Source organism: Urocampus carinirostris, chromosome 10, assembly GCF_059441175.1.
Source record: "Urocampus carinirostris isolate Australia breed hairy pipefish chromosome 10, RoL_Ucar_1.0, whole genome shotgun sequence".
In the NCBI taxonomy this organism is placed as follows: domain Eukaryota; kingdom Metazoa; phylum Chordata; class Actinopteri; order Syngnathiformes; family Syngnathidae; genus Urocampus; species Urocampus carinirostris.
Genome location: NC_142358.1, coordinates 26779911 through 26793163, shown reverse-complemented (window position 1 = coordinate 26793163; position 13253 = coordinate 26779911). Strand labels below are relative to the sequence as shown.

At 38.7% G+C, this 13253-nt stretch overlaps 1 protein-coding gene across 4 annotated transcripts in view; it reads left to right on the top strand.

Moving 5' to 3' along the window:
• inpp5ka (inositol polyphosphate-5-phosphatase Ka) overlaps positions 1-12365 on the top strand; it is a 31798-nt gene extending 19433 nt beyond the window's left edge. For 2 of the 4 annotated variants that reach the window (XM_088346086.1, XM_088346084.1), the window contains 5 exons: positions 2829-3042; positions 4126-4263; positions 4334-4417; positions 4489-4593; positions 9069-12365. In XM_088346086.1, coding sequence (XP_088202212.1) covers positions 2829-3042; positions 4126-4263; positions 4334-4417; positions 4489-4593; positions 9069-9164 — 637 coding nt within the window. In that variant the 3' untranslated portion in view covers positions 9165-12365. Of the gene's footprint in view, positions 1-2825; positions 3043-4125; positions 4264-4333; positions 4418-4488; positions 4594-9068 lie in introns of all 4 variants that reach the window. The other 2 variants (XM_088346085.1, XM_088346083.1) reach the window with 1 other exon arrangement.
• Positions 12366-13253: the final 888 nt, after the last annotated feature.

Genomic DNA, 13253 nt, shown 5'->3' with positions numbered 1-13253 from the left:
CAATAAACAACTGTTTTATTAATCCATTAATCCGTCAAATATTTTCTCCACTAAACGGATAAGCTTCAAATAATTCTTGTTTTGTATGACAAGCCGTTTTGTTCAATAACTCATTGAGGAAAACAGATTTATGATTGTTAAGTTGCTTTTCTGATCCGTACCTGAATCGAAGAAACATCTGCTTTTTTATTTTCTGCAGTCAAACTGAAAGAATCCACCTTGAAATAATGTCATTAAAAAAACACCCTAATAAAGTCTTTTATTAGAAAAATGTATCTACCGTATTTATTCTAATGCAGACCCCTATTTTTTATAAAAATTTGGTTTCATGTTTTCCCATCTCTAACTTTGCGGTTGGATGCAAGAGAAAACAAACCTAGGTTACGGCAATGAAAGCGCCGAATCCTTACCACTGGACCATCAGTGCCATAGATAACAAATAAAAAGGCACTTATCTTCACACCGTATTTGTTCACGGTACCAACATAAATTTTATAATGCATCTATTTAATGTAACATATTTTTTGGACTTTAAGGCGCACCTCAAAGCCTTCGATTTTTTTCAATAGTGGACCATGCGCCTTATAACACGGTGCGACTTATATATGAATAAATATTGAGTTGCCACAGGTCTCGCAACGACGGTAAGTAGCCGCCGACTCGATTTCCCCCCGTCGAAGTATACCGTTTAATTTCCTAACCCATGTGTCAATCATCATTTGAATTGGTCACTCTTGGCCAAAGTTATTCGGAGGTAAAGAAGGCGAGTCCTTTTTAGCATTTACAAGCTCGTATAGTCTGAAGCGGGCGGTAGAAGATGTGAAACACAAGTCAGGTTGGTTTACTAGTCTGTTTTACTAATTTTACTAGTCCGTTTATTTGTAAACGGGAATTATGGAGATAAACAGACAGCTAGCAACAAACAACGTCCATTGATGCAGAGATGCTTTTCGGCAATTTTTTTGCATTTGTCCACATTATCGCGTGTTTTGGAGTACTGTACTCACTAACGGCATATTGTCTGCTTTGTTGGACGAACAGTTGTGATAAAAGCAAAACCGTGACTCTTAAAATGTCAAGTATATGATATCGGGTCCCTCAAAATAATAAGCCTGTCACTTTGTGATAAGGAGCTATTTCAGTTTTTGCAGAGAAGAATTCTATGTGGGACCACCGTAACTTGACAGCTTTGTATGCATAAGGAAGCATGTTTTTTTTACAGCTTTTGGAGCAGAGATCAATTGAATGAGGCTGTCATCCGTACAGAGATTAATAACCTTTCATTTTGATTATGTCGTGCTCATGTAAATGCAATCTCTGTACTTTGAAGGGACAAAGCCGTGATTTCGAGACAATGATTTCCCACCGCTGTGCTGCACGGCGTTCCATGGGAAATCACCCAATGTTACTTAATCCAGGCAAACCTCTTTATCTACTAGATTAATGTATCTTTGTTTAGGCATCTACAGTATGCAGGTGACAGGCAGAGCAGTTTTGTGTTTTTCCAGTGAATGGTAGATGTTTGTACTTCACTTATCCATCCATCCATCCATTATCTGCACCGTTTATCCTCAGTAGGGTTGCGGGGGTGCTGGAGTCCATCCCAGCTGTCTTTGGGCAGTGGGCAGGGGGACACTGAACCGGTTGCCAGCCAGTCGCAGGGCACACAGGGACAGACAATTCGCTCGCTCATTCACACCTAGGGACAATTTGGACTGGCCAATTAACCTGAAATGCATGTTTTTTGGGAATGTGGGAGGAAACCGGAGTGCCCGGAGGAAACCCACGCAAGCACGAAGAGAACATGCAAACTCCACACAGGAGGTTCGATCTCATGACCTCAGAACTGTGCCGCACACGTGCCAACCACTGCGCCGCCGTGCTGCCCCGTACTTCACCTATTGCCTTTCAAACTACAGAAAAATAGCTTTTTGTTTGACTAAAAAGGATAAGACAGATTTGAGCTACTAAACTACTAAACCCCGCTTTGCATTTGATGTGTGGATGAGTTACACCAGGGGTCGGGAATCATTTTACCTGCCATGAAAGCAAAATATATACTTTTTTTTCTTCATTAAACGCTAGACCACATATTTTAAGACGAAATTAAAATATCCAGACAAAAGCCAATTATTCAGTCCATTTGATTTCACTGTGTGGCGATTATTTCATTAAACATTAAATAACAATAATGCCAGAGGCAGTGTCCTATATCAACATATATACCAACTTAAATTTCTCTCCCTACCAAGTTATTTAAGATCGTTGAGGTTCATTTTGACCGTTATTTTTTCCCATGAATAATGGTTTCAAGGTGCAAGCAGACTTCTTTCACAAGAATGTCACTAAATACAGCAATTGAGAAGGATTCGGATGTATTTACCTTCAGCTATGTGACAAATTTGTGAAATCTACAAGCATTCGTCTTAAAAGACCTCAAGGGCATCGTTTATCTTCCCTCATATTTTTCATAACTTGCGCAAACCATATAAAAAAAATATATCCAGGTAATGGTAGACGTCACACTTGTATGTGTACTTTGATGCATATCTTTGGCTGAGAAACATGTAAAAAGTCCTAATGACTTTTCTTCTTACGAAGCTTAAAGGCAGAAAAGCACTACAGCACCCCTGCTGCTAAATGCATCAACAAAAGGGAATTTTATCTCTGAGGCTGATGTACTTACGAAAGAACCCCAGCGTTCCCGACCCCTGATCTACATTATTTACTTACTTACTAGTTTTTTGAGATTGAAACAAGCGATGAGGGATATTGTAAGCGACAAATAGCTCACTTGGTCTCTTCCCTCTACTACCCTCAATCAGCAGTAAGAAGCGCAAACCTGCGTGGACGGACAGAATTCTGTGGCGCCTCAGACCCAAAGACCCCCTGCCTGGGAAGCAAGACGGCGACGGACCGGATGACGAGTCGCTAGAATCGTCTGAGCAATACCCGATGGAGATCAGACAAGACTTGTACACCAGCAACATGGAGTACAGCATCAGTGACCACAAACCTGTCACCGGCATCTTCACTTTGAAGGTGTGTTTCTCTAGTTCTGGAGTAGTAATGTGTTCATTTTTACTGATTGAAACTGGACATACTGTAAAATGTGGGTATTTTATACAAATCCAGGTCCATTTCCAACAGTGACTATCTAAAAAGGTCATTCTGTCTTCAATATTGGGCACCTGCTATGGAGATTGCATAGGGTGCCAGTTCTTCATTTTGACTATTATACCTCACATCATTGCCTCATTATCCATATCTGCCAATTCTGTTCGTGTTCTTTAACACCCACACCCTTTAGGGTGGATCTAATTTTTATAAATTAGGAGATTTGATGAAAATAGATGGCCTTCAGAACAGGATCATTCTAATTTATCAGATAATTGTTTCTTTTTCTTACGTTTAGCATGAAGTTGATTTAATTATGTGGCAAATGATGATAAACACAAGAAAAATAGGTACAGTGAAAAATACATCTTTTATTGAACATGCGGGTTTTGCACAAAAATGAAATAAAATCGCCGATCTAAAACTAATTAGGCACAGTGCTCGGTCAGTAAAGACATATATACATAAATTGACCTCTATCCATTTCCGACAAATAAAAAATACCAAAAAAAACCCCAAAACGTATTTTACTCGAATCTTACCGAGGTGAGTCAGACTCTGTTTTGTTTAACTGTCTGACGTGCTTTTCCTATATGTTCATGCATCACCGAGGTAATGCCATGATACGCATGGTCTGCTTGCAAGTAGTCTCTTTATTCGTACGCAAGCCAAAATGCTCCCAAACTTTAAAAGTTTTGCTACACGTACTTATTGTTTTCGCTGTCATTTCTCTGATGTCCCTCATCGAGACTGAGATGCCATTGCGCATAAATGACGATCAGCAGAGATAATAATCATGTAGATGTCTTATGCTATGTGGAATAACATGCCTGGCAACAATAGTCAACAATAAAATTCATGTGGGGTTTCAATTATCGAATTTTGTCAACAACGTCAATTAATTGTTGCAGCCCTAATGCTTTTTCATGCTGATGCTGTCCACCATGGCTACTATGACCGAAATTAGTGCCTGTAATGACAGTCATTCCGTCCACTTTTTTGGCTTAGCTGAAGAAAATGTACAGGACTCCACTGGTGCACCTGCAGGCGGAAGGCGAATGGAGCGCTGACATGGATGCCACACTTCTTTACAGCCCGATGCAGCCGTTCCCTTCCAGTACTTGGGACTGGATTGGATTGTACACGGTCAGTTTTACACATTGTCCTCCTTTCACCCCAAAATTGGGCGCTAGTGTCACATCTTTGTGAAATTCAGGTCGGATTTGCTAGCCTGTCAGATTACATCACATATGCATGGGTCAAAGATGACCAAGTGTCCATCGATGAAGACGCTATTAAGGTAGTAAATACTCAGCTTAAGAGTTTTACAACGTAAACGGAGGTTTCACAACGGGGGGATTTGTTTTTTAGGTGTACATGAGTAAAGATGAGATCCCAGTTAGAGGAGGAGACTGCATGCTGGCTTACTACTGTCATACTATGCAATGCATTATTGGCATCAGTGAACCATTTAAGGTGAGTACTTTGCAAGTTATTTAAGTTTTCGGTTTTCGCGGTCAATTCAGGACAAGAACCACCCACGGAGAGTGAAAATCTGCGAAGTAGAGTCCCCAAAGGGTTAAATTGACTTCGAGATGAAGTGATTATCGACTTAAGAGTATATAACTGTAACAAAATACAGAGACTAGGGCTGCAACATTACCCGAAATCTAATCGATATCGCGGTTTGATGTAGTGCTATAGTGTAACTGCAAAACACTGCGTTTTTTTCCCAAGGATTCATAGTTCTAGTTTCTTATTTGAGTGATGGAGTGTTTGGCCAACAGGAATTGTTGAGCAGAGCCGGCAAATCAGAAGCAGGCTTTAATGGCACCATCCAATAAAGGCGAGGCAAGATGTTTGTGCACGACTTTGATAGGCTGGTGTAACTGCCAGTCAATCAAACAGCCCTTCCACAATTGGCCACTAAAACAAACGCCACGGCTCGTAGCTTTAGTCGCTCGTTACATGGAAAATAAATTAATGAGTTAAATTAGACGCGGAGGAAGGTCAGAAAAGCGCAAAGGATTCTAATCATCAATGGGTGCTGCCTGGATTTTTATCGCATCCGGAAATTGACTGAAGCGAACCTGGCGGGAGAGATATCGGCAATGAGGCTGCAGGTCCGGCTAAGCTAACAACCCTTACAAGCAACCCATGCGGAGCCTGCATGTCAGCAACGCTAGATTCCTTAATTATGAAATAAATGATCTGGAACTACCACTCGTAGTGTACTCCTTCATTTGGGACTCTTACATTTTAATCATTACGGACACCCGACTCAAATCGAGGACAGCCGATGCTAGCGTGCAGCTAGCCAGCCGCTCTCTAAATTGCTTTCTTACTCTAAAAAGAGAATCCCTCCAATTTTGTTTTACCTTTGTATAATGAAGACAAAACCATCCATTTAATTGCAATTATGTGGCGTGTGTTTGTAGATCTTAAGTTGGTGTATTGTTACAGTCGTAAACTCTTAAAGTCAGTAATGACGTCATGAAGGTGCGACTCTATTTTGCCAATTTTCACTTTACGCGGGTGGTTCTGGTCCCCCTTAACTTATAAAATCAAGGGATCTCTCTCTCTCTTTCACTCTTTTCTCTCACTCTTTCCTTTTTCTCTTTCAAGTTCTCTCACTCTCTCCCATATTCATCTATTTCCAACTCCTGAACTCCTGCCCCGCTGTCTTCCTTTTTTTCTAATAATAAACAATTCACCAAGGTCAATAATGTCTGACGAGGTCTTTCAGAGTATAGGACTGTCTCCGAAATGGAGAATATTGTGATAAAACTCTTTATTTTCTATAATGCAATAAAAAATACATTCTGTTTTCAGGACAAAACAACTGAAATATTGTTAGCCTTTATATGCTGATTGTGTCTTACAGCCCAATATTGTACTTTTTCCTAAAGTTGTGATAATTGGAGATGGTTTATTTGGGTTTTCACCATTTTTATGAATATTTAGACATTAAACACTCGTGATATTTTAGTTGATTTGTTGTGAATCCAGAATATATTATATTGATGTTTTTTATTTACATGATGGAAAATAAAGAACACAATATTCAAAATATCTTTGAGAGTCGTGTAGCTGTACCAGTATAATTACTTTTCTGTTGCAAAATAGTAAAAATTTGCGGTGTCGGGGGGTCTTTTTAGCGAGTAATTCCTACTTTGTGATCCACTGCGAACTCCGTTGTGTGATATAAAACGTTCAAAAATTAAAAAAAAAAAAAACTTTGTAGTTTTTGTGGTACCTGTGAAAACAAGACGGCAAACAAAGATGTCACCTCCCTTTGAGGCAGTGGTCTCAAACTCGCCATTTGTGTTAAAAATGTGTTATAAACAAAAAACCGAACCGCAGCATCCAATGTGAACGTAATAATCAATTATGTGTATTTATTTAAGACCCTTAAAGCCAAGCTATGGACATGAATACAATTATTTAATTGCCTTTGTTGAGAAAAAGTTCTGGCATCTGATTCATTTCAGTTGTTTCCAAAATATTTGACATTTAATTCAAACCAAATTGCTGTTTTTAAACTTTACAAGCACATGTCGTTGAATCTTTGCGTCCTGAACGGTCAGGGAAATCCTTTTATCCCATAATGTGAATTAAACAGTTCTCACTCTGAACACTAGGGGTCGCACTTTCTCTACAGCATGAACGTACCACCCGCCACGTAAATAGTCTGAATTTCTATAGCGCTTTTCAAGTCACTGAAGTCCTCTCTAATAGCCTTACAATGTGCTTCACGCTTGCCCATTCACTCACACACCGATAGCGCTGTCAGCCATGCATGGCTATTACCTGCTTATCGTGGGCATTAGGGGTTCAGTGTCCCAAGTGATTTTTATTTGGCCTTAAAGGGACAGTGTGCATTATTTAGCGCCTTTTAATGGAATTAAAAAAGTATATAAATATGCTGCTTTAAAAATAATCCAAGGTCCACAAATCTGTATTTACTTGAGATAACCTGAAGCTCACCTTAAAGCAGGGGTCTCAAACTCATTTTACTTGGGGGCTTCGAAACTAGGGTCCAGATGAGTGTTGAGTCGATTCAGGTTTCCAAAAAAACTCTAGGACATGATGTCGCACTGTTGCACTTTTAACAAAACATGTGACACAAAGTAAGATCTAAAAACAAAACAAAAGATGAATATTAAAATCAATCAATCATCAATAAATGAATCCATAATTTACACTTACATGAAAAGGACAGTGTTAATATCTGACCACTAAATGTTGCTGTATTCGATAGTGCAACCTAAAAGAGTGCTACAGAGCCCATGGATGAATTCAAACTATGGAAACTCAGTGACCAAAAAGCACTATTTTCCACCTATTTTCTTTCCCGGCCTTTCAATGAGACAGAAGGAAAAAATAAAAAATTAAAGGGAAAAAGAGTGAAAAAAATAGAAAAAGAAGAGAAAGGGGAAAAATGAAGGAAACAAAAAAAAGGGAAATAAAAGAGGAAAAGAACAAATTAGAAAAAGAAAGAAGAACAAGAAAAACGTTTTTAAGGAACTCTTGGCAGTAAGATAGCAGACAATCAGCTCATCTTGTGTAAAATAAATGCTAATGTCTTGACATACAAGTATTATTAAAACATGGATGCTAATATCATGGTTTTTTTTTTTGTTTTTTTTTTCAATAAATATTTTTCATGATGGGCTCCAGCACCCCCGCGACCCTACTGAGGATAAGCGGTGCAGATAATGGATGGATGGATGTATTTATTTTTCATCAATTATTTATTTTACCACATAATGATACACAGCTCCTTCAAACTTTCACATTAAAGCAGGAGCCTCAATCTGTCAACTCGCAGGCTGCAATTGGCCCCTGGGCCACTAGTTTGAGACTACTTCATTAAAAGGAGCTGACATCTTTGTTCGCCATCTTGTTTTTATAGGTACCCCAAAAACCACAATTTTTAATTTTTTTTTAATTTTTGGAATGTTTTTCATGCTTTTTTTCTCCTCTTTTTCCTCATTTCTTTTCCCCGTTGTTTTCTTCCCTTTTTTCATAGTTTTTAAAAAAATGTTCCTTATTTTTTCTTTCGTTTTTCTCTTTTCGCCTTTTTCTTTTTCTTTTGTTTTTTTCCTTTTTTGTCTTTTTGTCAGAATCCAGAACAGGATTAGGACCCAATCGTGTGCCATTCTCACACAAGCCTTTTATTTTATGGGAAATGGGGAGTCATGCACATTAGGCAGCCGGTCTGGCGTGGAAAGACAGGAAGCCAGAGACCGACGAGATCGAGTCCGATTGCCTGAGTTGATATCGGACAGATGGGGTCGATACCGGACAGGATGGGACAGACAGGATAAATAATGAATCACAATATCGAAAATAAACAGGAGAAACCAGACGGGAATGAAAATTGGAGAAAATAACAAACAGGACAAAAAAAGACTGAAAAAAAACTAGAAACGGAAATTAAACAGGCCAAAAATAAACGGGAACAATACTGGACAGGAAATACCAGCAGGAACAGGACCGAGTCGAAATCCATGTCTTGCGGGGCAGAAGTTCGTTGACGGGCTGATAAAGGAAGAGTAAGAGCACTGAGCTTAATAATCCGTCAATGAGACGCAGCTAGCGCCACACGGGCGGGGCCAATTGGGTGCCATGGCAACCGTGACACTTTTCCCTTTTCTTCTTTTTGGATTCCTGTTCCCACCCTTTTTTTTCTTTATTCTTTTGTTGTTTTTTTCCTTTTCTCATATTTAATTTCTTCCCTTTTCCCCCTTACATTCCATTTTCTCTTTTTTTTCTATCCTTTTTAACCTTGCTTTGTCTTCTTTAAGAAACGAGAAGAAAAACGTTAATTTGTTACGCTCCTTGTGCTTTGTAGCGTCTTTTTTAGTCGCATAACGCGATACAGCGACATCTAGCGGGCAAATATGACACTCTGTCCCTTTAAGATGTGACAGGTATCTTTCTTGCAGATCCGCGAGTCTAAGGTGGTCATCGAGGAGGGCTTACTGCATGAGAAGATCAACACTTTGAATCTCATTGTAGCGACGGAAAACATTCCTGACTGAGTAATGATCAAGTGGTCTGGTTACCCGGAACCAATCTTAACTTTTAACCTGTTTTTATATGGACCGAGCAGTTTGAACGCTTATTTCTACTGTTTTGTCACTCCACTGATCCACTTGACAGGGCTACAACTAGCATCAGCGATTGAGAGATGATATGATTAACTCATGATTGTGCAATGCCACGATGGGTTGGTTAAGGATGGGAAAAGTGCAACAGATGTTAAGTTAATCATCGTTTGTTTCAAAATTCTTTGAGTAACTTTTGTCAAAAATGAGGCTCCTCAAGGGCTTCCATTGTGAAAACAGGTGGGTACTAAGCTAGTCTAAAATGGTGCGATGTGGTACTGTGAGCAGGGTTCCCAGCGACCCTTGAAAAGTCTTAAAAGGCAAATCATTTTTCCAAAAATAAGGCCTTAATTAGAGTTAAAATGTCTTAAATCTGATTTTCGAAAGTTTTAAAAATTGCGAACACATTAATAAGATTGAAATATGTTTGAACTAAAAATATTTAGTAAGATTCTCTTTTTTAATTAACCTTTGCTGCAAACTATCAAAACGGTGATGTCGTTTCAGTCGGGTTTTTCAAAGCAGACGCATGTTTTACCCACAATGCACATAGCAATTTCGGACTGACTCGTTTACTTTGGACCATGCCTGGAAAGGGTACATTCAATGAAAAATGGCTGCCAGGTAATGTGTACGAGGCAAGATGTATTGTTTGCAAGAAATATTTGTGTTTTTTTGCTTTGTGGGTTTCAATTGTGGGTTTTTTTGTCGACTCGGTCCTAAATTTGATTTCAAAAGGCCATTCAAAAAGTCTTAAAAAGTCTTGAATTGAACTTGCCTTAAGCTGTAGGAACCCTGTTGAGTAAAAATAGTATGATAATACTGTAAGTCAAAATGCCTTTTCCTATGTCATCCAAATCCCTAGTGGTCTAGTGATTCCCGAGTGGATTTGGGCTTATTATTATAATTGTCATTATTACTATTGATTATTGTTGGGCCGGCCCCCAAAAATATAGTCATACATTTAACCAGACCGTTGTACAGAAGAAGGTTGCCGACCACTGGTCTACTAGTACTACTGAGTTTTATTTGAATGCTGGAGTTTTTATCTAAAATGGCTGATTATTTTCACCTGCACAGTGAATTTCTATTTTTTTTTTGCATTACACTCCTTTTGTCCACGCAGTGTTTTATAAATCGTTCACTGAATTGTCAATAGAACGCGCAGGCAATGTCAAAGCGTATCTATACACTTTTCGACCATTTTCACCTCGTTAGAATACAGACGCTGCCCTACTTGCGTTCGTAAGTTGAATTTGTTTGTAAGTTGATTTAGTGCTGTATTTTGTATGTTGAAGGTTTTTATAAGTATGTTTAAGGCTTGTATGCGTAACCTGTAATGGTTTGTCGTAAAAAAATAAGCATTTCATATGCTCAATATGCTCTATAAAGATTGATAAATTTAAGTTAACTTACTTTTGGAAGATGCGCTTCAAAAGGTCCTCCTCGGTGGTAAAAAGTGGCCCAAAAAAGCGTTCCGACCATTTTCTCAACCGCATCAAGCTTTCTTATTCCACTTTTATTTCAAATGAAATGGCTTGCCTCTTCTTTACACTTTACACCAACCATATTGAATAGATGCACGAGATAATAAACAATAAAATTGCCAAAGTTCTTAGTGCGCTGGAGATACAGTATAGTACTGTATGTTTACACACGAACTAGGAAAAGGAAGCCTGATTTCTTTTTGGGGGTAGACAGAAGCACTACAGGACTGTCTGTACTCATAAAAAGGTGCACACAATCCTAAATACTAAAGTTATAGCAATGTATGGATATTTTTGACATCCTGAAATGTTTTTTTTTCGTATCTACCGTTTTTCGTAAGTCGAATGGTCATAAGTAGGGGAGCGTCTGTATTTGAAACGGGTTCATGTTGAACTAGATGGCTAAGAGTGTGCCGGAAGTGTTTTTATGCCATTTGACTTCACACGTTCCTGTTGGATTATTTCGCAGCATTTTGCAACAAGGGGAGCTAAAGCTTTTATTTTATTTTTTTATTTTTTTGCATTAAAGTCCAATTGCACAACTCAATAAAATGTTATCAGAATATGTAGAGAATATAATATACTGCACGATTTTTGCTAAGTGTACTGTTAGTCGGTTTTTATATCAGCAAGTGCCTTTCGAGGTGTGCTTATGTGTTATTACGCTAGTTTAGCAAAGTAGTACCCCACCTTGCAGTGACGTGCAGTGATGTTCTTGTCTGCTGAGGCACAGTCCGATTTATGAATTAACGTACATTTTATCTTTTGATCGGCACAGCAAGAAAGCAATACCTTAACAGTTTCTTGTCATATGTATCTTAGAAACAGGGTTGGGTAGGGTTACTCCAACTTGATTACTTTTGGATTACTCCAATACCAAATATGCTAATAAAAGACAAAAGAAACTAAATATGGATAAAATTATGACTCACAACACACGGTAAGCTTTCTCTCCTGGCTTAGTTCTCCGGCAAAACTAACATAAAATGCGACAGAAACAAAATTTAGTAATTTTATTCATATTCAGTTTCTTTTGTCATTTATTTGCATATTTGGTATTGGAGTAATCCAAAATTAATTGAAAGTAATCAAGTTAAAGTAACCCTACCCAACCCTGCTTATAAATGGAGTCTACGTGCCGCTCTTTTTGAAAAAGCTTCAAAAACAATTATCCTTTATGAACAATTTACACACAATGAGAAAAAAAAATACTAGATGGTTTGACTTGCTAATACTATGAATAATTCGATTGCCTCGTTCTCACTATCGCCCTCTCCCTTGAGGCAAAAGAATTGCGGGCCTCACTCTGCAGATGCTCAGTACAGTAATATGTTTTAAATGCATATCTGTAGACTTATACGTTTTCCCCATATTTTATACATTTTTTGACTATTTTAAATTGTTCATAACAATTTTTGTAAGGGATCGATCTCATTTTGCTCTAATCCTGATCGTCTCAGTCACCGGTAGCAGACAACGTCATCATTGATTGCTCATACGATTTTGGTATTCTACTTACTCATGTTTTGGTGTGAGTAAATGGGTACCGCATTGTTTTACTAAGGTTTATTACGGTTTAAAAAGGGGAATTGCAATCATTAATTAAGGGGAGCGAGTGGCTGAGGTTGGCAGGTATGCTAAGATTGTCGCAATAAAAATTCAGCAACCCTGAAAATAATAATCCGAAAAATGTGTACTTAAATAAAAACGAACAAAAATGGTAACACTGAATAATGTCACGAACCAGGAACGGAGACGGGACCCAATTGCGTTCGTATTACTCAGTTTTATTTAGAAGGAGGATAAGACTTGGATCGTCGGTCACGGGTAGCAGATCGCTGGGAACGCGGAAGTAGCACTTTTATGTCGAGCGCAAAGTCGAGAGCGAGGAAAAAACAAGTCGATGGCCAGGCCGGAGGAGCAAAAACGTAAACGGGTTCAGAACAAGGTCGGCAACGGGAATCAGACGGAGAACAGGGCAGGATAGAGCCAGGAGTCACAAAAGTTTGCCTAGCGTGTAGCGTAGGTTCACAAACGATCCGACGAGTGTAGTCAGGAAGGCGGGGGTTTAAAAAAGAGGAAGCAGCCAATCAGCGTCCGCGGCTGTTGGCGCCAACGGAGCAGACTCAGGTGTCCCGGATCGGTAATCATGACAGAGTAAATGTAACCATTTAATATATATATTTTTTCAACATTTCCATAATGATAGGTGAGGCACATTCTCAGCTGCCTCCCCTGACTGCATGTCACTGCCCCCTTGTCTTAAAAGTACATATGAACAATTTGAAATAGTTTACATGATGCTGTTCCTCATGCAGAATATTATTTTTTTTTATATACTGTAACCGCGTTGCTAATATTTCATTATTAGCAACGAAGTAATGTGCTGTAACTGTGTGACCAAACATGTTTCGCTTTGAAAGTGCAATTATTAAAATAAACACAATCTCACCACGTTTTGAGTCTTGTTTGTTGATATTGGTATTATAATGATTCTTATCATAGATTACGGTTCATCCCTTAACCGACCGGGTTG